The following is a 23,712-nucleotide window of genomic DNA, read 5'->3' on the forward strand; positions in this document are numbered from 1 at the left end:
TGGGGTGTGTGTGTGTGTGTGAGAGAGAGACAGAGACTGGGCAGAGAGGTGACTGGGGTGTGTGTGTGTGTGTGAGACAGAGACTGGGCAGAGAGGTGACTGGGGTGTGTGTGTGTGTGTGAGAGACAGACTGGGCAGAGAGGTGACTGGGGGGTGTGTGTGTGTGTGTGAGAGACAGAGACTGGTGATAGGGTTTAATTGGTGTGTGTGTATGTGTGTGTGAGTGACTTGTGTGCCCTAAAGAGGACCGTGAGGACGCTGCTGCTCCTGGTATATGCATTCAAGGGAAAGGAGTAGGTGGAGAGGGTAAGTAAAGGTGGCATTTTAAGTTTATTTTTCTTGATTGACTGCCATTTCAATTATTGAGTATTATGTGATATGCCTGCTGTTTTGAAATATTTTATTGAATTTTGGACAATTTTTAATAATTTGTATGAATTTTAATTGTTTGACCTTATTCTGTTCATCAGCTGTTTTGAATCATTTATTAATATATTTTACAGTTATTTCTGTGTGGGGGATCTATAGCAGCTTGGCTGGTTCTGTTTTCCTAATAGGAGGTGTATTAGTGTTTAGGACCTAATTTAATATTTGTAATGTTGCCTTTTCATAGATAAGGTTGTTATGTGTTCCATAATGCAGGTGTAACTTTGTGCGGGTTAGTTTGTGTGCATTATTGCAGATCCTGGGACTGTGTTAGGTGTTGTATTTCTCTTTCCATTTCTCCAGGTTCGCACTGCATGCAGAGTGGCTTTTTTGGTTTTCCTTTCCAGTTTCTGTCTCCATATTTTTAATTTATGGTTTTTCTGAACTTGGTGAAGGGTGTGTGACTGAGGTGAGGTATTTTACTAGCATGTAGGCAATTGTATCAATCTAATGTGTTGTGTTTTCTCAATAGGATATGCATTAGTGGTAAATTATTACCTTTTCAAAAGGAGGGCTATTTGCCTGGTAGTAATGGGAGTTTGTTTTGCTTTTACTGAGGTGTCATCAGAACCAGAATATCTTTTTTTTTTTGTATGGTGAGTTGTACAGGTAATGCCCTAGTTCTGCTCTGCATCCATTGTTGGAGGTCAAGGGGGTTCCCGTGGATGCAGAGCAGAACTAGGGGTCACCGTGACGGTCACATGTCAGTGTGTCACGCATATGAGAACCATCTGTGAGGCGTGCCCCGGTCAAAAAAAGGTTGAGAACCAATGATATAGTGTCAGAAAATGGAAGTAAAACGCCATCAGTTGCAATACTGGTCAGTTCTTCAAGGAATGGTATCTCACTAACCTATATTACTTCTGTTTTAGCAAGATTTAAAAACAAATTTTTTTGCCTTAACCAGAAACTTACAACATTTAGAAAATTTAACATGCTCAATAGTCAAGGTTAAGTTGTTTCATTCAGGAAAAAAGTGTATATCATTAGCATACACTTTAAAATTTAAGTTGTTATAGGTAGAATGGTACGTAGGTGTTGTAAATGGTTCACAGCCTTGCAGGATCCCTAAAGAAACTGATTTCCATGTAGAATAACTTGGGCCTATCCTAATTTTCTGGTGACAGTCCAACTGATACTATCTCACATACTTTCTCCCATCCCAAGTGAAAACAACCTATCTAGAAGAATGAAGTAACTAACAATATCAAATGCTGCTGAAATATCCATGGAAATCATAATTATTGAACCCCCAATGACAAGGTAGCACACATGTAAATCAGTTAAAAAAGCAGTGATTCTGTGAAAGCCACGCTGATGTGGATTTAAATTGTTTTTCGAAAAATCAGTTACATGAAGCTAATCTTTTCAAACAATTTTGCCTAACTAGAGAAAGAGTGTCAGTAACTAGAGAACACATCACCTGATAGGTTGCTCTTCTTTTTTTTTTTACAAGTATTACCAAAGCCCATTTCAGAGAACGGCTAACAAACCTAGCCAAAATATCCAAAACATGAGATTTCAATCCGCAAAGAATGCAAAATGGGCAAGTATTAAGGGAACAAAAAGATGACTGAAGCTTTGTAAAAAGCCCTTCTATTTTAGTGTAAAACAGTTTTATTTTACTAGAATGCAGAACCATACAAAAATACAAGAAATATGGAACATGCCAATTAATCTCTGCTTCATTAATACCTCACATTAACATTGTGGGAACGACACCCCCTTATTACGACCCCTGTAATGAAACGGAGCCACCCAGGTGGTCCCGATATCCATTGTTCTGTCCACCACTCCGCACAAAAAACAAACACAATAACTCCAGTTCAGATTAAGACCATTCATTTATTATCAAGCTGCGGGACCGATGTGGAAGAGACTGGAGGCACGGATCCCAGACACTCAGGAATGTTTTCTTGAGCCGCGGAGAATGTCGCATCATCGCCACTTCCCCCTTCTATTTTAACGGAAGCAACACTTTTGAAACGTTCTCAAAATATGGAGGCTAGATGTATCCATATTGGCAGGAGAATTCTGAAGCTTGTCTACCTTCCCAGAGCAAAATGTTGCAAATTGTTCACAATCGATATCCGGAACCTGCCATTGACTTTCTGGAGGCTGAACAAGGTTTCTATTTCAAATAACTCCCAGGGGCAGTTAAAAGAAGATTGTAATTGTAAAGTTTTAGTAATTTCTTTTAGATGTTTCAAAAACAAACATGTGGTACTCATCCTTATAAACATGAGGTATGGATTTGCACCATCTGCGTTTCACAGGTATTTTCTTCATTAGTGCAAGCACTGGTTTCAAAATCTTGCTGCTTTTTTGAAATGAGTAGAATCTAAGCATGTTAGCTACTGATGAAAAACACTAGAGGGCACTAGAGCATCATGAAACTATAAGACAAAGCTTTCCCAGCTAAGACTATAACCTACATTACCCTTTCTTAAACTCTTTTTATCAGGATAGTAATGTGATTTAAAAGAACGTTTATTCTGTACTTCAATAGGTTGGGCCTTCATATTCTACCTTAACACTAGACCTGATATCTTGGGTCAAAGGCGCTATTTATTTAAGCATGCAGAATCTTTTATGTAGAACCAAATAATGTTATTGTATTTTATATGTGTGTTTCCATATTGATGTTTGTGTGTTATATGACTCTAGCTTGCACTGTTTCTAAGTGGTAATTCCAGCACTTTAGCTGAAAGTACTATGTAGATAATAAAAATACAAACCTAGCCTAAATGTAGAGCATGATCTAGACTAATATTTATTTATTTAAAAAATTTTCTATGCCGTCGTTAAGTTATATACCATCACAACGGTTTACAGAAAGGCACATATAGAAATTTGAGAACTGTATATGTTAATACTATCTAGAAGAAATGCCATTAAAATCCAGTAACATAGTTTCATAATAAAGACTATTTGCTGAATGTTATATATCTTGTCCTTTTTCTACATGTATCAGTATTAATTACATGTATAACTCTATTGGATTGTATATTTTTATGTTAAAGGTGAAATAAAATAATAAAATAGCTAATATAGTACTAACTAATGTGCAGAGTACTGCATACGTGTCTGAATGGGAAGGGCCACAGGGGCCATGACCCAACAATTCTGCAGCTCTAAAGTTTCCCTCCAGCTGTCCCCAAAACAACTGCCACCACCGCATGGCTCTCTGTATGCTTGAGCCTCGGGGGTACCTGTATTCCTGGACTAGTCTCACTCTCATAAGATCAGCCAGAGGATACAAGTACCTGCACGGCACAAGCTCACAGAGAGCCATGCACTGCCAGCAGTTGGGAAGGGCAGAGGAGACTTCAGAGCGGCAAACAAGTTTTGAGAGGACTAGTTTGGTGTGGGGTGGAGGCCGTACAGACAGGCAGAATTGCTGGAGAAGGGAAATCTGAAGGTAAACATACTACTTGCTGGGAGAGAGGGCTGGAAGCAGGTTGACAGGGTGGCTTTCTTGATGGGTAAGGCGGGGGTGGAGGGAGTCAGGCAGGCTAGCTGGTTTGTTGGGGGGTGGGGTGCAGGAGGCAGGGGTGAGGCAGGCAGGCTGGTGAGCATTCTGGGAGGGGAGGGTTGGAGGCAGGCGGGCAAGCTGGTTTGCATGGGTGGTTCTGGAGACAGGGTGGTTTGCTGAGGGAGGAGCTGGAGGGACGTAGGCTGGTTTACTGGTGTGCAGGGACTGGAGGCAGATTGGCTTGCTGGGGAGAGAATGTAGAGGCAGATAATCTGGTTTTATTTGGGGGAGGGGGAGGGTAGGCTGGTTTGCACTCTCACTCCCCTCAACCAGAAAGGCATGTTGCTGCCCCTGGAATACTTATTTCTTTTACCTTAGGAACCTGAACATAACTTAATAGCTTATTTTGTGACTTAGACCTAGATAGATCATCATGACATTTTATTGAACAAGCACTTTAGTTACATTAAAGGAAAACAGATTTTCTGCTTTTTACCTCATTTGCCTACGCATTATACAACTACCTGAATATAGCATAATTATGTAAATCTTCCATTAATATTCTACTGAGGTTCACAACTCTAGCCCCTAACACCTCCAAAGAGATCCATTTCTTAGAATGTCCACAATGAATAATCACAACTATATCTCCATATTTTTGGTTTAAGAACCAACCTAATTAGAATGTTTTGGTTACACCCTAAAACCTAGACTGATTTTGAGGCCCCAAGGTCCAGTATTCAGAATTATTGCTGTACTAGGAAATTCACAGCCTGACCAATTCAGTTGCATGCTATGGTTTTTGACAGAAGCAAGAGCTTCATCTTACCTCCATCTCCATCATCTGATCCTCTAAAGCTCGGGTCCTTCAACATGTCAAGTTCAGCAAGCATACGAATATAGAATGGACTGTGCTTGAATGATGGGTAAAATCTTTCATCCCGCAGCATCACATCATATACCTTATTGAATTAAAATGTCACAATCAACAAAGCCAGAGAAGCAACTGAGCTAGATTCAGGTTAACCGATCTTTTAATTACTTCTGCTGTGATATTCGGGCACAGTAGCATGTGATGTTTAAAGAACATTAAGTGTAACAGGTTATTTGAAATTTAGTTTTAAAGCTATAAACATGGAATAAGTAAGGCTCTAAAATAAAGCACAGCTCAGAAAAGAAATGCTTAGAGTACATGCCAAGTTACTCCCCTTCCCCTGTACCAAAGGAGAAAACCTATTTAATAAATATAACTACCAATTTAATTTTATGGCTAAAACGTTTCTGCTGTAGTACATGAAGCATTTTCTTTGTTTTTAATCTTTATTTAGAAGTAACAAAATGATTTCAACTATTATTACCAGAAAAAAAAAGCACATGTCCAGAATGATTCATTTTTTCTTCAGTCACCAATACTAAAGCAGGAAAAAGTACTTCTAACCAAATAAAACCAATGCATTTATTTGTTTGGGTGTTTTATATACCATCGTTCCAAAAGAAGATCACAACGGTTTACACATCAATAATCATATCCTTGTTCAGTTTTCACAATCTGGGTTAGCATTCATATACTGGGCCAACAAATCATCAGTAAATGGATTCAAGGTCCTATTCATTCATTCGTTTCATAGATCATCGTAACATTGTGTACAAGTTCTAGCTCTCCTTAGATTACATTTTATATAGCTCTATACTATAATACTTGCTTATTATACTAATATCATCTCTGGTCCTGACAGTGAATTTATTGGCTTATTCTTGTTTTATGTTAAATCATAAGCATTTCTAAAGAGCCATGTTTAAGAAATGTAATTAAAAGTTGGCTAATATTACAAACGGGCCTTTAGATAAACATTTTTAAAGAAGATTACTGTAAATGAACATGCTTATTTGCCATGGAAGGTTCCGATTTTAGAAACAGCATCTATTTTATAAATTGGCTCATGTTTATATATTTGTAACACATTACAATATTGGGAACTTGGCTTTGGATGCTACTTCATGTATTCAATTCCTGCTGTGACATCAGAAGCCAAGGTCCCACTATCACTACTCGGAGCAGCAGTTGCTACCCATAACAGAAGACATGGGTGGGGGGGGGAAGCTGCATGGAGCGGCCTTTACTCCCCTTTACAAATACAAAAACTTGCTGGGCAGACTGGATGGATCACTTGGGTCTTTTTCTGCCTTCATTTACTATGGTAGAATCAGTTACAAGTGACACACTAAAAAATAAAGCATTTTAAAAAGCCTTGATTCTTAAAACAAAAGTTGTCGCCAAAATCACAAGCACATATGGTGAATATAGTATTCATTGAAAATCACAGAGGATATCAATTGTCCTTTCATTTTGAAAATACTAAAGCAGGGCTGGTTTTTGGGGTAGGCGAGGAGGGCTGTCGCCTGGAGCACCATTAGCTGAGGGGTACCCTAAGGACGGAGGAGGAGAGACAGAGCATAGCCACAGTTGAAGAGGGCAATCATGTGGCCGTAGCAGATCCCATCCTGCCGTGGCCAAAGACACATCTGGCCTAGTTGTAGGGACGGAGGAGAGGCCCAGCATGGCCGCAGCAGATCCTATCCTGCCGCAACTTAAGAGAGGAGCGGGGGAGGGGGGGGGGTACCATCAGTTGGATGGGTGGCACTTTTTGCCCATGGTACCAGTCGCCCTAAATCCGGCCCTTTACTAAAGCTGCATCAAAATCACAGACTAGAAGAACTACTCTGCCGATGGTTAAGCACATAGAGTTCATATTTTAAGGTGGCTGTTTATTTTTTGAGAAAACTCTTATATTCTATATGGGCCACTCAGAATTGAGATCGTCCAACTTTCCCATATCTCCCCACTGGCAAATGACTTCAAGAAATGGAGAACGAGAATGTTGCAAATTTGCAAACTTCTGATAGCCAGACTCACACACCAATGACAGGTGCTATGTTCAATCTTGTGATTGCTGTGCTGAGGCCAAAACGCCTCAGCTACAAGGCTTCTTGTACTTATTATCAACTCCATGCACACCACAATCCTTGGACTTCATACTTGAATTTCCTTCCTCCCATGGTCAGTCCACATTAATGGTGATTGATCTGTTCTCTAAAACGGCCCAGTTCATTCAAGGACTGGATCTCACCTTCAGCCTTGAGGACTACTCAAATATTTATAAGGGAACATTTTTAGTTTTTATAAGCGACCTGAAAACATTGTGAATGACTGAGTTTCTCAATTTATCACCAAGTTCTGGAAAGAACTAATGCAGATTCATCATTTTACCCTAAAGTTAGCAACTGCAAGCCACCTTCACTTCAATGGACAGAGCAGATAAATATTGTAGTAGTTTCGAAGATGCTTTTGTAAACTCAACCACAACAACTGGGTACCTTTGCTTCAATTGCCCAAATTCACTGAAAAACAATGCCACACACTCAGGTACTCTTCAAAATCCATTCTTTGCTAATTCTGATTCCTAACATTTTTTGAAGGGGAAAATTTCAAGATAAAAGTACGTTAGAATTAAACACCGTCTTCATTGTATAAGAAAATACTGCAGTATAATATACATTCTTTCTCAGCTAATTAGCATTCAATATACTTATTATAAGTACTCTTAAAATTATAGAGGTGTTTCAAACAGTATTCCCAGATATAGTTTTAAATTACTAATTAATGTTCAATATCAGTAAGAGCTTTCTTTTGGTGGCAAAAAAAAACCTTTATCATCTAAACTCTTCATCTAACTATCATCTAACTCAGCCCATGACTTCATTCAAACTTGGCTTTATATTGTATATTATGTAAAGATCCTTTGTAAATGTGTTTTTATCAATTGTCCCCCTTTCTTCTTCTTCTTCCTATTCTCCCAGTTGTATTCTTCCTTGTTTATTGTAACTACAATTCCTGCACCTGTTTAGTTGCTTAAGTTCTCTGTTCAACTCACGACTTGTTAAATGTAAACCGGTTTGATGCGACCCCTGGTCGTGAAAGCCGGTATAGAAAACAGCAAAATAAATAAATAAATAAATAAACAAACAAAGTTGCTTATCTGTAAAAGGTGCTCTTTGAAAACCATGAACACCAGTCGCACGTGGGTGATGTTATCTTTGCCCAGTGGATGCTCTTCTAAAATGTGTTAAACTAGTGCGGCTGGTGTGTTAATCTTCTTGGTGTGGAAATAAAAGTCAATTAAAAAAAAATGATACCTGTTTATTGGACTAATTTAATTATTTCCTGACTGGTTACACTTGCTTTCATCAGGCCTGCTTTGCTCTTTTGCTCATTTTGTTTGGATCCGATGAAGGGGAGTATAACTCCCCGAATCTAGCCAAGATATTTACTAAGTTAGTCCAATAAAAAGGCATTACCTTATATTTTTGTCTATTGACCCTTATTTCCATATTATAAACAAGTGTCATTAAACACTTTCAGGAATGTGCAGCCATTCCTGTTCGGAAGTGGCGTTCTTCAGTTGTGTCATTCAGCTAATGAGACTTTATGTGATTTTGTTTTAACTTTTTAAGAGTTATTGCTAGAACAGTATGTAAGAAATAAGAGCAAATACATAAAGAAATTCCAGAGGGGAGAAGGCTCTAACACTCAAAAAGACCCTGCAGGATAGACTTTCCAAACCGTCAGTTAGTATCGAGTTATAAGAACATAAGACTTTGCCATACTGGGTCAGACTGAGGGTCCATCAAGCCCCACTGTTTGCAACAGTGGCCAATCCAGGTCACAAGTTCTTGGTGAGATCCCAAACAGTAAACAGATCCCATGATGTTACTGTGCAGTGATAAGTAGTGGCTATTTCCTAAGTCTTCTTGGTTAATAACAGTTTATTGACTTTTCTTCCAGGAACTTGTCCAAATCTTTTTTAAATCCAGCTATGCAAACTGCCTTAACCACAGCCTCCAGTAATGAATTCCAGAACTTAACTGTGCATTGAGTGAAAAAGTCAGTAATGGGACGTGAACATGTGAACTGAACTGTATGTCACAGTCATGGCTTTATGGGCCTTGACATGCCTTTCGAAGGTCAATCCTGCTTGAGCTTAAGTGAAAGATATGCAATTTGCTGTGCAATCAGAAGAAGTCCTCTTTGAAAGCGCAATACCAAACTTGTTGGGAGGGAAGAGGGAAGAAAAAAAAAAGCTGGATGGGCTTTCTAAAGTCTTTGGCCTAGTTCAGAAAGAAGGCAGAAGCTCTTTTGCAATACAAGTATAACACTGAGCATCTTCTATTAAACTGAAACAGACAATACCAACCAATCACTACAATGTTTTACTTCTTGTTAAACTTTTTATCTCTCCTCTAACTCTAATCCCAGTTAGAATAACCCCTGTTTTATTGTAACTTTTTCTTCTACGCACTTGTTATACTTTTGTAATGTATACTCTTACGTTTTAGCTATGTACGTTATAATGTATTGCTCACCCCCTTGTTTTATGTAAACCGACATGATACGAACTGCCGTGAATGCCGGTATAGAAAAACACAAATAAATAAAATAAAAATAAAATAAAATACAGAGATTCTTCACCTTTATTGGAATGTGACTATGGGAAAAATGCTAGAAGGCAGGACTGACTGATTCAGGAGTAAATCCATTACTACCGGAGCTAAAAACTTAGTTATGTCTACAAAGCACCAACCTTTCATGATGAAACTTTACATAAAATAAATAAGTTACTAAGACTTGGAACTCAATGTCTTTGGCAGGCTGAAGTCACTGCACCAAAACATGGCCTTTCAGCCCACAAGAGTCCAGAGGTTCAAAAGGGCTTTCATCAACTGTGCTAAATACCACATTAAGGTCCCATGACAAAGCAAACCCCAAATAAATCTAACAATTAAGGGTTTAGACACAATCCACGCATCCACATGAGGTCCCCCTTCAGTCTCGTAACATAGAGAAAAAGAACGAGCGAAAAAATAAAACAACAAAACGCATGACAACCCAACCCCGCAGGGAGGCAGGTGGGTTTCCTGAGGACTAACATCCTGCTGTTTTAGGATAACACCTGTTACAGGTAAGCAACTGCACTTTCTCCTAGGACAAGCAGGATGGTAGTCCTCACAGATGGCTGAATACCAAGCTCCAGGCTGTTCCTGGCAACAACCCAGACCAACAGGTACCAAACGAGGTGGCAACGGGCACAAACACAACTGAGGTACTGTTGGGCAGTGGAGAAACAGCCTGGGTTCTTCTTCCAGGGGGTCCTGGTATGAAGAGCTGGGTTTAAGTCTGGAAGAGATTGCTTCAGACAGACTGGCCGAATCCACCATCCTGTCGACCATCCTTGTTCAAGCAGTAATAGGCAGTGAACGTGTGACGGGAGCTCCACGTCGCAGCCCTGCAGATTTCGGTGAGGGGGACTGCCGGTAAGTGGGCCATCAATGCCGCCATAGCCCTCACAGAGTGAGCCTGAACTAGGCCTTCAAGTTGTAAGCCCAACTGCGCAGAGCTGAATGAGATACAGTTTGCTAGCCAGCAGGATAAAGTCTGTTTACCCACCGCGACACCCCCCCCAAAAAAAAAAATCTGTTCTTATCAAAAGATATGAATAGCTGGTTGGACTGTCTATGGCCTGCTGAGTGTTCTAGGTAGTAGGCCAGAGCTCTCTTGCAATCCAAGGTATTCAAGTCCTGTTCCCCTAAATGGGAATGGGGCCTCGGAAAAAAGGTAGGTAACACAATGGACTGATTAAGGTGAAAATCAGTAAGGATCTTAGCCAGGAACTTGGGATGTGTACGCAGAACCACACGATCATGAAAAAATTTCATGTAAGGTGGGTACGTCACCAAGGCCTGAAGCTCAATTACCCTACGAGCCAAAGTAACCGCCACCAGGAACAGGACCTTCCAGGTGAGGAATTTCAGCTCACAGGGACATATAGGCTCAAAAGGAGGATGCATGAGACATGCCAGCACAACATTGAGATCCCAGGAAACCATGGGCAGGGGGGGGGGGCGGCCCAGAGGTAGCTTTAGCTGCAACAGGCCCCCGCATAAAATGACCTACCATAGGTTGAACAGAGATGGGTGTGCTGGCAATACCCCGATGGTAAGCACTAATCTAGCTCAGATGGACTCTGACCGAGGTGGTTTTAAGCCCGGCCTCGGAAAGGTGCCACAAGTAATCCAGGAATGTGGGAATTGGGCAGGTAAATGGATCTAATCCATGCCCCTCACACCACACCGAGAACTTCTTCCACTTCAACTTGTAAGACTTCCTAGTGGAAGGCTTCCTGGAAGCTACCAGCACCTTGGCGACGTTTTCTGAGAGATCCAGGGGATTGAAGGACTAGGCGCTCGACGTTAAGGCTAACACCCGGAGGCTTGGATAACGCGGGGCGCACTGATTCTGTGTTATCAGGTCGGGTGCAGTCCCCAGGCTGATGAGATCCCTGATCGACAGGTACTGAAGGAGGGAAAACCAGACCTGCTTGGGCTAGTAAGGAGCTACTAGGATCATGGTCCCCTGGTCCTGCTGGAGCTTCAGGAGAGTTTTCAAGAGAAGCGGAAGAGGAGGATACGCATACAGGAGATCCATGCCCCAATGAAGGGTGAAGGCGTCGGAGGGTGGACGGCCATCCGACCTGAACAGGGAGCAAAAACTGCTTATCTTGTAGTTGAATGGGGAGGCGAAAAGGTTCACATTTGGAGTTCCCCACTGGCGGAAGATTTGAGCTGCCACTTTTGGCAGTGCGGTTGAAACAAGTGGCTTAAATGGTCTGCCAGCATGTTCAGTGTCCTGGGCAAGTATACTTCTCCCAGAGACATCCCTTGCAACAAAGCACAGAACCAGATTTGCACAACTTTTTGACAAAGGGGGAATGACCCCGTGCCTCCTTGCTTGTTGATGTACCACATCGCAATCTGATTGTCCATTCGGATCAAGACTGTTTTGTGGGCCAAGCAGTCTCGGAATGCCCAAAGCGCGTAACGAATCGCCCGAAGCTCCAAGAAGTTTATCTGACATACAGCTTCTTGAGCAGTCCATTGACCCTGTGTGTGGGCCCCCAGCCCTGGGGAGAGGCATCGGTCATGAGCATTATTTGAGGTGGGGCAGCCTGGAAGGGGGTCCCCCGCTCCAGATTGGAGAGATTCTCCCACCAGGATAGAGAGACTCTCAGAGGTTGCGTGATGGAGACATGGGCCTCGAGGTCCTGGAATGCCTGCTGCCATTGAGACCGCAATGTCCAATGTGCTCTGCGCATGCAGAGATGGACTAATGGGGTAACATGAACAGTGACTGCCATGTGGCCAACAAGCAAAGCAGTAGGTGGGCACTTACGCACTGACTGTTGCGCACCAAAATTGCCAGAAAGGATAGGGTAAGTGCCCGATCGTGGGGCAAGAACACTTTTGCCTGAACCATGTCCAGCCTGGCTCCTATAAAGTCCAGCTGGGGAGACAGAGGTGGGATTTCAGGTAGTTAATAACAAACCCCAGAGACTGCAGGGCCCGCATAGTCAGGGTCAAAGCGACCAGCGCGCCTGCATGGGAATTGCCCTTGACCAGCCAGTAGTCTAAGTAAGGAAAGACGTGCACCGCATGGCGTCTGAGATGCGCTGCCACCACTGCCAGGCATTTGGTGAAGACACGAGGGGCTGAAGCCAAACCAAATGGCAACAATCTGTATTGGTAGTGAGTGTTCCCCACCACAAAGCAAAGATACTTCTTGTCTCTGGGGAAGAAGGTGATGTGGGTGTAGGCATCCTTGAGGTCAAGGGAGCAGCGTCAATCCCCCTTTTTGAGTAGGAGCATCAGGGTACCTAAAGAAACCATTTTGAACTTCTCCCTTCGGAAGAATTTGTTCAAAGCCCTGAGACTGATAATGGAGCACAAGCCTCCAGTTCTCTTGGGTATCAGGAAATACCTCAAATAGAACCCTCGACCCTGCTGGTGACGGGGAACGGGTTCTACCACATCCGTCATTAGGAGGGCAGAGAGCTCTGTGAGAAGTATGTCCTGTTGTGCGGACAAACCCCACAATGGACATGGGGAGAGTCCTCCGGGATTTCTCTGAAGTTTAGATGACGCCCTTGATGAGCAATAGTAAGGACCCATTGGTCCGAGGTGATGATCAACCAATGATGGGCAAAGCAGAGAAGTCTGCCCCCTACTGGGGGACTGGGTGTCAGGAGTACTTCGTGCTGACTCATGCTTCCTTGCCTCCAGTCAAAATTCCGTAGCCGGGGCCTGTTGGGGGGGCCAGCTGGGGTCTAGGAGTTCTCTGTTGATGGGGGCAGCTGCTGGAAGCAGTAAATGGCATGCAAGTTTGGGAGGCAGGGGGATAATACTTCTGCTGTCCATAGAAGGACCTCCTAGAACTTGGTCAGGAAGGTTTCCTTAAGGAGGATGGCGGGTCAGAAGCACTAGCGGATAGCTGTTGAAGGGTTTCATGGTGATCCTTCAACTGGGCCCCAAAAAGATTCTCTCCTGTACAGGGAAAGTCAGCCAACTTCTCCTGGACCTCTGGCAGTAGGATGGAAGCACAGAGCCAGGCCATCCTAGGGGCACCGATGCCCACGGCGGCCACCCTGGCAGCAGTCTCGAAGACACATTGGTGGATCGCACCTCGTGTTTTCCCGCCTTGAGACCTTGTTGCGTGATAGTGGAGAGCGACTCCGGCTGCTGTTTTGGTAGGCGCTCCACAAGTTCTTGGACCTGCTTCCATAGGTTCTGATTGTACTGGGTCATGTACAATTGATGAGGCCATCCGGGCGATGAGCACTGCATCCTGAAATACCTTCCTACCCAAGGCATTTAGCTCCCTATGCTCTCGCCCTGGACAGGCCGAGGCATGGGTGCGGAAGCGTTTGGCTCTTTTGAGAGCAGAGTCCACTACCACAGTCTGGTGGGGGAGATGGAGCTTCTCGAAGCCCAAGGCCTGTTGCACCAAATAGGTGGCATCCATCTTCCTATTTACTGGGGAAATGGTTATCGGGTGTTCCCACATTTGAAGGAGGTCCTTAAAAATATCATGGATGGGAACCGCCACTATGGCAGGCCACCAAAAAGCAACACATCAGGAATCGACTGCAGAAAAGTTAAGCTACCGCTCCGAGGATGGGACACCGTCTGGAGAAGGGGGACCTGGCGTTTGGATGGAGAGAAACGGGGAAACAAAATGCACTTATGAAGCTGAGCTCCAAAACCTCAAGACAAGTGCACTGAGGAAAAAAAGAGCCTGAAGGGGGACCTCACATGGATGCGAAGATAATGGCATGCTCAATGTGCCAGTCAAAGCTTCTAGAAACTTTGACAAAAGTTTTCCGTGCCGGGCTCCATCTGACGATGTCACCCCTCTGAGAGGACTACCATCCTGCTTGTCCTCTGAGAACCTAACGGAACTGGATTTCAGTCCAGTCTCTTAGACGTGTAGAAGCATTCAAGCAGTTTTTATGTTGGACAAGAAAAAAAATATATGGCTTTACCATCACAACAGACAGCAAACCCTTACTTGCAATCATACAGCCCTTCTAGTGGATTCCTTTGTAAATGCCACTTCTTGAGTCAATGAATCAGAGACACCATAGGAACATAATACTTCTCTCTCAACATTCAAGCTGTGAGGGAGAGAAATTTGAGATTGGGATGAAGCAACAATGTTTGGTCCTGCTTTATCATAAGTTGGAAAATGTCCAATTTAATTGAATTTCTGATGGATAAATCCTGAAGAATCAGAAACAAAATCTATCTCAACTGAAAGGAAACTATGAGGATTTTAGCTCCCTGGTCCCTTTCTTAGTTTCGCTAATGTTCTTGCCACCAGAGAGACTGGAAAATAAGAGTACAGGAGTACATTCTCCCAAAGAAGGAAATAGGTATCCAATATCAGTTTGCATTCTGTTCTCCTACTGAAAAAAAAAAATATATCTTCTTGTTTTAAACTGCTGAAAGCAAAACTCTGGAGGTCCCCATCAAAATAAGATGCTGTTTGGAAGGTCATGCCCTTGAACAAACCGAAATGGGAGAGTCACCAAAACATGGAGTCTTTGAGTATTCTAATACATGCATGCAATCCTGCAGTCCTTGACTGACTACAGTCCAAACTGATGTCTGCTGACTTTATGTCCATGATTTTGTTGGCAGGGAGAAAAATCATGGCTCATGTCATGTCTAGCAGAGCTTCTACAAATTCAAGATGGATTTGGGTAGTTGATGACAAACCTAGTAACGCCAGCATCTGGATGATCTATCACATTGATTTGTCTGTTGCAGCCTGAGAAGTGCCCTTCACCAACATTGGCCAGATATTCCTTTAGGTAAAATAAGCACAAGCCAAGGAGAATCAAGTCATCCCTTTCAGGTTTTCCTTCCTGTCATGTTTGTTTCCCTTTCCCTCAGCTCCAGACAAAGAGATAGCAGTTGCATGCAGTCACAGGCATGGCAATGTGCACAGCCTGAATTATTTTAACTCTTAAAGACAGAACTGAGCATTAGATCCATTATTGTAGAACTTGATTGCCTTTGGTAACATCCCTGACCAGACGCTACAAAGGGACTGAAGCATGATCCTTCCTTGAGCATTTGAAGCAGACCTAGTGATGATCAATAAAGCTTAAAAGGGGCAAAACCAAGTTATTGGCTGCTTTCTCAGACATTATTCGAAAAATAGTTAAGGCAAAATCATAGGAGTAACTCTCCACTCACAAAGATGACCTGAGAAGAAAACTTCAGCTGGGAGGTCTGTCAGGAGCTGTGGTCTAAATAAGAATATTCACAAGTGCAGAAAAAGCCTGACAAATGAAACAAGCTTGAACAAAAGAATCCTGAGGCACACTAAGCTGAACAGCAGCCCTTAAAAAAGTAGAGCTGCAGAATAAAGACCTAACGAGTGGGGAATCCCTCCTCACAGAAAAAAAAAACAAACAAACCTTACAGCCATGCAAAAAAAAGTCTAAAATGAGGTATATTGTGGGACTGTGGGAATTGCTATGCATACCTGAAAGTCTTTACTATTGCTATTTATGAAAGTTCTAGAAAGTGTCCAACTGGTGGTGACAATGACACAACTCTTGTGTGATGCATGATCTGCTTATCTTCAAAGAAAATGTTTAACATAGCAAGTCTTTTCACAATAAATATAAGACAAATGAAAATATTACAACTGATAATCCAATTATCTGTAAAATTAATCTATAATACACCTTTCTATCACAGCACAAAAATTGTGGTATCTCTTACTATAATTAGGAAACATTTCGGTGGTTAAGTCATAAAACTTAGTTTATTTATGTTGGTATTTGGAAAGGCTATATATACCATTTTACCTTTTTCTGTTCAAAATGACAAGTTGAACTAAAGCAGAATCGAATAGAAAAAAATGAGAGGATTCTTTAGAAGCAGGATTATACCTTTCTCTGTGTGTCATCAAAGATCTCAGGTGTTGGATCCTCATGGTTCAACATGTTTTCCAGTTTTGCTAACAAGTAGTCATCAATGATCACTCTTGGAGATGCCTGTCAAGGAAATATAAGTTTATATATTGGAATACAGCTATATCAGGCAATGATTTGTTGAGGAAGGACATGGGAAGTAAAAAGGGGAATGAATAGCACTCTAAGTAAAGAAGAGCATTAAATCAACTTAAATACAAAGGAGAATGAGGAAGAAAGGATGCAGTGTGGGTGGACTTAAAGAGAGGAAACAATTTCTGCTTATACAAATGTGATCTACAAGCCTCCATTACCAGAACAGTAGGACAAAAACTTAGTTAAAGACATTATAAGATTGTAATGAAGAGAGAGGTGATACTGGTGGTCGAATTTAATCTGCCAGATGTTGATAATTTCCTGGAGCAGGATGTTCCAATTACAATACTCCATTTAAGGGGTTCTCCTCAAGCAACTGGTAACAAATCACATGACAAGGGGCAATACAGTAGATCACTGAATATTTGGAACAGTTGAGACCAAGATCAATCCAGATAATGGATTTTTCTGGTTAATGAGTGTTTACCCTGTATGTTACAAAAAGAGAGAAACAATAGCTGCAAAACAAAAAAATAAGATTTAAAAAAAAAACTTTTTATGGAATACAAACCAGTAAAAAAAAAAAAAAGTATATATATATATATATATATATATATATATATATAAAAGTATGTACTTCTTTGAAATTAAGGACTAGCACACATGAGGACTTCAAGCTGCCTGGTTTTCGGTTAGAGCAGGTGGATGTTGAGACTGGTAAGCCTTCTTCAGGAGTGATGATGCTTCAGAACAGAAGAGAGCTGTGTAATTTTGGCAAGGGATTTTTTTTTTTTTGTGTTTGTCTGTGTTTTTTTTTTTTGTTGCATTAGTGCTAATCTTGAATTTTATGATGTTAAGGCGATGTAATATTTGCCGCTTTAAGACTTATGGCGCAAGCATGTTACCAAGTGGAAGTAAAATAAAATACTTTCCAGAGAAGCAGGAGAGTTTCAGACTCTAAACCATATAAGCTGTGCAACACCACATCAAAAGAGCCAGTCTGCAAGTTGGCAAGGGAAAAGGCAGTTTGCCTGTTTACTCCTTGATATACTGGTTGAAGAAAGGAGATACAGCTGGCTTATGAGCAAGGCAAGTTGATACTGAGACACTGGAAATGTTTTCCAAGAACATGGTAGAGAGATCTGCATCTTTTATGGATAGCACACATCTCTCCATTTTCATTACAGGATTTTCCAAATTCAGTGCTTAAGGGTATTTGCCTAGTTCACCAATGACATAACTGCCAGAAATATTGGGGAAAAGGAGAGGAACAATGCAGCTGATCTGCCATGAATGTATCTGCATAGATGACTTGTGAACATTTTTCCCAACACCTACCTATCAAGTCTACAGGAAAATTTGCTTTTGTGTCCCTTTTTTGCCAAGTCACCAATGATACCATTGCAAGAAACACAAGGAACAGGAGATGAGCAAAGTTGCTTATCTACAAATGCTATGTCAGTAAGCAAGGCGGGATGGAGGCTGAAGCACTGCATATGTCTGCACAGCATACAAATTCCAGATAATTAAAGATTTTTGAGATAATGGAACAGGGCAAAGGGACCACAATTTTTTGCAGAAAATGCGAGTTTTCAGTTAACAGATATTTGGATAGATAGTGCTGTATTGTACTGAAGGTGGTACTTTTAAATGGGGAAAATGTTCCTAATACTACAATAGGTGATCATACAAGGTCCAGTGATCAGCAGACAATATGGGTCACACAGAGGTCAGCTGCCTGGAATTCAAGTCTATCAATGTTGTTAAACTGGGGGAGTATCTTAGGGAGGTACTGACAGCTTGAAGATTGAAGTGAGCTAGAAGGACAGTAGGCTAAACTAAAAGGAGTCATTGTAAGGTCAACAAATCATTATATTGGAAAAGTAAATAAATTTAAGAGAAAAAAATACCAATATGGTTTCAAAACAGGTGGCTGAAAACATAAGGGCAAAAAATAGCATTTTAAAGGTATAAGAAATCTCAGAAACAGGACAAACAAATATCTATAAAGGATGAGGGTTGCAGGGAAGTTTGACAGCAAAAGCACGAACAGAAGAAAAATTAGCTGAGACAGTAAAGCAAGACGACAATTTTTTTTTTTTTTTAGATGTGTTAGTAACAGAAGAAAGTGCAAAGGTAGGACTATAAGACTAAGCTGAAAAGGAGGAATGTGTGAAGTGAGACAAGGAAAAAGCAGAAATACATAATACTTTTATACAATATTCATGAAAGAAGGGGCTGAAGGAGGACCAGATACAAACAGTATAGAGAGATCATATGGAACTAACAAAAAAGGAAAATTGACAAGGCAATGGTGATATACAAGATACATCCTAGGATGATATAAGGAGCTTGGTGAGATTCTGGCAACTCTATTGACAGTTATGTTCAATCATTCTTTGGCGACAGAAGTGATTTCTAAAAAAATGAGGATGGGCAGACTTGGTTCCTCTTCATAAAATTGTGGGGAACAAAGGAAGCTGATAACTACAGACCAGTTAGTCTGACCTCAACAGTAGGTAAATTAATGGTATTACTATCAAAGGAAAGAACAGTGGAGTGTCTTGAATCTAGCACATTTACAGGATCCAAGGCACATTGGTTTTAAAAGGAGATCATGTCAAAGCAAATCTGATCAATTTCTTTGAAAGGGTAAACAAGGAATTTGACTGGGGCACATTGGATTTAGTATACTTACATTTCAGTAATGTCTCAGACAAAGGAGGTTCATAAATAAGCTGAACATCCTGCGATAGAGGTGAAAAATCAGTAAAATGAGTTACAAAACTGGTTGAATGAGGTAGTGGTAAAACAAAGTTGCTTGATAGTAACTGTGTTCTTTGAAGACAGCAGGTCACTCACACAAGGGGGTCATGTGACTATACTCAGCGCTAAATGGACAACTATTCCAGAGCTTTCTGAAAAGGTCTGAAGACCTATACTATGCATGTATAGGAATTGTCACTCAGTTGCATTCTAGTAGTTCTCCTCAAGTTTAATAAAGCTTTAACAGGGGAAGTACAACTCCAATAGGGGAGATGGAAGTGTTTTGGATGGCTGGTAAACTGGTTTCTTCAGAGAGCACCTATTAAGTTAAGCATAAGAAGATAAGATGAGCCATGATGAGACCAACCAATGGTCTATCAAGGCCAGCATCCTATCTCTCAATGATGTGCGGTCAGGGCTTTCAAGGAATTCAGTGAATTCCCAGCCTTCAACTTTTTTTTTTTTTTGCACAGCTGTGGAGCCACTTGTCTGTGTGGAGGTGAAGGGCACGCTAGGACTTTAGGAACAGCAGCCTGTGCCTGCATGCATCCTGTCGCTTATATGCACAACAGAGGGGGGCTGCTAGGCCAATAAGGCAAGTACTAGTCTGATCTGCAGGAATGGATTCTCATAGTCAAGGTGACAGGGCCAATCAGAAGCAGACGCGGGACAGGCCCAATATGACTGCACCGTTTGAACAAGATGTAGAGCAGCACAGGACAGAGCAGAAGGCTGGACCTTGCTCGGCTCATCGGCTCAAAGTAAGATCCCGCTTTCTACCTCGAACAAAAAGTAGTGGTTTTTGGACCGGTGGTCAGAGATGTAGAACTCCTTTCATGAATCTGGAGACGAGCGGGTAAGAGATTGGCGCCTCGTTGAGAGGAGAGTGGTAGGCAGCTATGGCACTGAGGTGAACTCGAACCGAAGCTGTGGCCAGCCCCTTCCAGTAGAGCAGATGGAGGTAGTCCAGGAGATGCTCCGGCAGGCAGGTGAGTGGGTCTGTGCTATTGTCCGAGCACCAGGAGGCATAGCATGCCCACTTCTGCTGATAGTTCAGTCTTGTCGATGGCTTTCTGGATGAGACCGGAATATCCTGAAGCTGAGGAGAAAGGTTCAGGTGTTAGAATACGAGCCTTTCAACCTCCACGCAGTGAGACTCAGAGATGAATGAAGCGGGTGGAGTAGAGACTTTCCCTCTTGGGTGAGGAGGTGTGGGTTGTTGCCCAGGGGATATGATGGTTCACAGATAGTTGAACTAGGTAGGCGACCCAAGGCTGTCGTGCCCACGCTGGGCGATGAGAATTAGGTACACGTTGTCTGCGATGCACTTCTGAACTGTGCGGTAGATGAGAGGTATTGGAGGAAAAGCAAAGAGTAGGCCCTCCGTCCAATCCAATAGGAACACATCCTGTGCTAGTCGGTGTGGACTGGGATACACCAAGCAGAACCGTTCCACTTTCCTGTTCTGTTCTGTTGCAAAGAGGTCAATTCGGGGAAGACCCCAAGTGCGAAATATGTGATTGACCACTTCTTGATGGAGTTCCCACACGTGAGGATGAAAAATCCTGCTCAGTTTGTCGGCCCTGGAGTTGTTGATTCCAGGCAGGTAAGTGGCCTGGAGGGAGATGAATTTGCTCTCTGCCCATTCCAGGATCCCAACAGCCTCTCTGCAGAGGTTCCAGGAACCTGACCCTCCTTCTTTGTTGATGTAGAACATGGCGATTTGGTTGTCCAGGTGGACCATGACAGTCTTTCTGTGGCGGGTTAGCTTGAAGGCACAAAGAGTGTTTCGGATGGACCGAAGTTCCAGGAAATTTATTTGTTGTACTCGTTCCCAGGTGGACCTCAGGTCTTGAGTCTATAGGTGGGTGAGAGGGGCACCCCACCCCTTGGTGGAAGCATCCATGGTGAGTATTGTGTGATGTAGAGGGGGCCGGAGAGGCAGCGCCAACACTGTCAGCCACCACTCCAAATCCCTTTTCAAGCTGAACGTAAGTGTGAATGGAGTGGAGAAAGGATGGAAGAACTGGCTCCATTGGGACTTCAGACCCCATTGCAAACGTCGCATATGTAGACGTGTCTGAGGTACAACATAGATTGAAGCTGCCATGTAACCGAGAATGGTGAGGATCTGGTGGGCCAGGGCAGTAGTGGCCGCTTGGAGCCAACCAGCAAGCATTGTCAGGGCAAGAGCCTGGGATTCCGGAAGGAAGGCCCTGTCTTGAATGGTGTCAATATGAGTCCCGATGAACTGTAAGACCTGAGTGGGTTGTAGTTTCGATTTCTCATAGTTGACCAGTAGGCCCAGATTGTCTAGGCAAGATATAGTTCGAAGAAGATCGTTTTGTAGGGTGAACTGGTTGGGGCCACTAGCAGCCAATCTTCTAGGTAGGGAAATATCTGAATCCCCTGTTGTCAGAGATGAGCCACTGCTACCGCTAGGCATTTAGTGAAGACTCTGGGGGCAGAGGAGAGGCCAAATGGGAGAACCTTGTACTGGAAATGGCAGCCGTTGATCGTAAAGCATAGGTACCACCAGGACAAAGGGTGCATTGATATATGGACATATGCATCCTTTAGATCCAGTGAGCACATCCAATCTCTGGGGCGAAGGAAGGGTAGGATGGACTTGAGGGATGTCATCTTGAATTTTTCCCTTGTCAGGTACTAGTTGAGAGAATGGAGGTCCAAGATAGGTCGAAGGCCACCTGATCTCTTGGGAATAAGGAAGTATTGGGAATAAAAACCCTGATGGAGCTGCGAGGAGGGCAGCTCTCGAATGCATCACTGCTGGAGTAGATGGTTGATCTCCTGTAGCAGAGGTCCGCAATGTGCACCGAGGTGTTTTTGGTGGACCAGGTGCAGTATGAATGGAAGAGAAATGAAGTTGAAAGTATCCCTCCTGTATAATCTGTAAGTCCAAAAGGTCGGATGTGATGCTTTCCCAGGCTTGACGAAAACGGGAGAGCCTGCCTCCTACTGGAATTGGTGGTAGCGGTGGGGGCAATGTCCCTAAAAACCTTGAGGGCCTTTAGGGGGATGAGAATCCGCTGAAGGTTGAGGCTGCCAAGGAGGGCAGGAACACTGCTGCGGTCCCTGCTGCTGTGCAGGCTGTTGGCGACTCCGCTGGTATGACATTGGTCGGTAAGCTGGGTATGGCCAATATGGACGAAGTAGGTAAGGTGGTTTTCTGTATAACGAAAAGAAATGTCTTGACGAAGCTGAATCGGATGGGGCGTTCAAAGACATGGCATCTACTTTTTGTTCTTTTAGCTGTGCGACCGTCTCCGTCAATTTATCACTGAAAAGATTGTCCAGGAGACAAGGAAGGTCTGCTAGCTTCTCATGAACATAGTCACGGATGGCGCGTGCTTGTAACCATGCTAATCGGCGGGCCACAATAGCATTGGCGATGGATTTTGCTGAAGTGTCAAATCCCTTATACACAGAGCGAAGAAGGTGTCGTAAGCACTCTTCCATGTCGTGGAACTTCTGGGGGGGGGGGGGGGGGTCTATCGTCTGGGGACATGGCCAGTAGCAAGGGTTTTAGGGACTGGAGACAATCGTAAAGATACTATGTCACATAAAATTGGTGCTGCTATATCTTGGTGTTTAACGTGCCCGATTAGAATGCCTTTTTATCAAAGTCATCCATGTACTTGCAGTCCTTGCCGGGGTGGGGGGGTAAATTTGAATGCAGCCTAGTCTTCTTTGCCTTCTGCATCACGGATTCCACCACAACAGAGGCATGAGGGGAGCTGGAACATGGAATAAAATGGTGACTGACGCATACGGTATTTTAGATCCATTTTACGGGAAGTTGGCAGTCCTGAAAAGGGGGATTCCCATGCCTTGGTCATCCCCTTGTCCAGGACATTGTGAGAAGGCAAGGCTGTAGGTTCTGCAGGAGTATCAAAAATCCTGAGAATCCCCATCATCTCCTGTCTGCAGTCAGGAACTTTACGGGTTTCCACATAAAGGCATTGTCCCACCTTTTCTAGGAATTTTGAATATGAAAGATCCTCCGGTGGAGAGACTGACTCAGGTGGAATCTCGGCAGGGACTGAGGGATATACCGTGGAGGAGCCCGGCAAAGTGGAAGGTTGGGGGGAGTCGTCTGCAGGAGAAGATGGAGACGGAAACTGGCCGGTGGGGCGAAGGCCCTGGACTAGGGCTACTCTGCGGTGACCTCGGGGCGTCCATGGGTCTGTCCGGTGGGTGCTGACCTTGTTGTTCTACAGTTGTGAGAAACTGTTAGTATGGTTGAAATCTGTGAGATAGCCTGAGAGGCCAAGCTTGTCGAAGGGAGAGGCCTGGGTTGTGTTGGAGTGCCACTCAGGAGTATTTTCGCCAACAAAATGTCGGTGTCCGGACCCCTGGGTCGAGCGGTGTCCTCAGGAGGCCGTTTGTCTTTTTCCCATAAGGGTTCCTGAAGGCCTGATGGTTTTCGGCGTTGAGACACCATAGAAAGGCCCAAAAAATGCTTGAAGATGAGGAACCGTGGAAGATAGCTGGTGAAGAAGGTCCTTCCAAGTCGACCACTAGAAGGGGAGAGGGCTCCCTGGGCTTCTTGTG

The 23,712-nt window shown here is 43.1% G+C and overlaps 1 protein-coding gene across 7 annotated transcripts in view; it reads right to left on the reverse strand.

The window, feature by feature from the left end:
- The window catches only part of SNX13 (sorting nexin 13), a 447,782-nt gene that overhangs the window by 180,530 nt on the left and 243,540 nt on the right, over positions 1–23,712 (reverse strand). For all 7 annotated transcript variants that reach the window (XR_003854521.1, XR_003854523.1, XR_003854522.1 and 4 more), the window contains 2 exons: positions 16,255–16,359; positions 4,731–4,863 (listed from right to left, as the gene is read on the reverse strand). Coding sequence is in view for 4 of the 7 variants with exons in the window: in XM_029589038.1 (XP_029444898.1) it covers positions 4,731–4,863; positions 16,255–16,359 (238 nt within the window). In the remaining 3 variants the exon portion in view is untranslated. The remainder of the gene's footprint in view (positions 1–4,730; positions 4,864–16,254; positions 16,360–23,712) is intronic.

The sequence above is a fragment of the Rhinatrema bivittatum genome, chromosome 2, assembly GCF_901001135.1.
Source record: "Rhinatrema bivittatum chromosome 2, aRhiBiv1.1, whole genome shotgun sequence".
NCBI lineage: Eukaryota > Metazoa > Chordata > Amphibia > Gymnophiona > Rhinatrematidae > Rhinatrema > Rhinatrema bivittatum.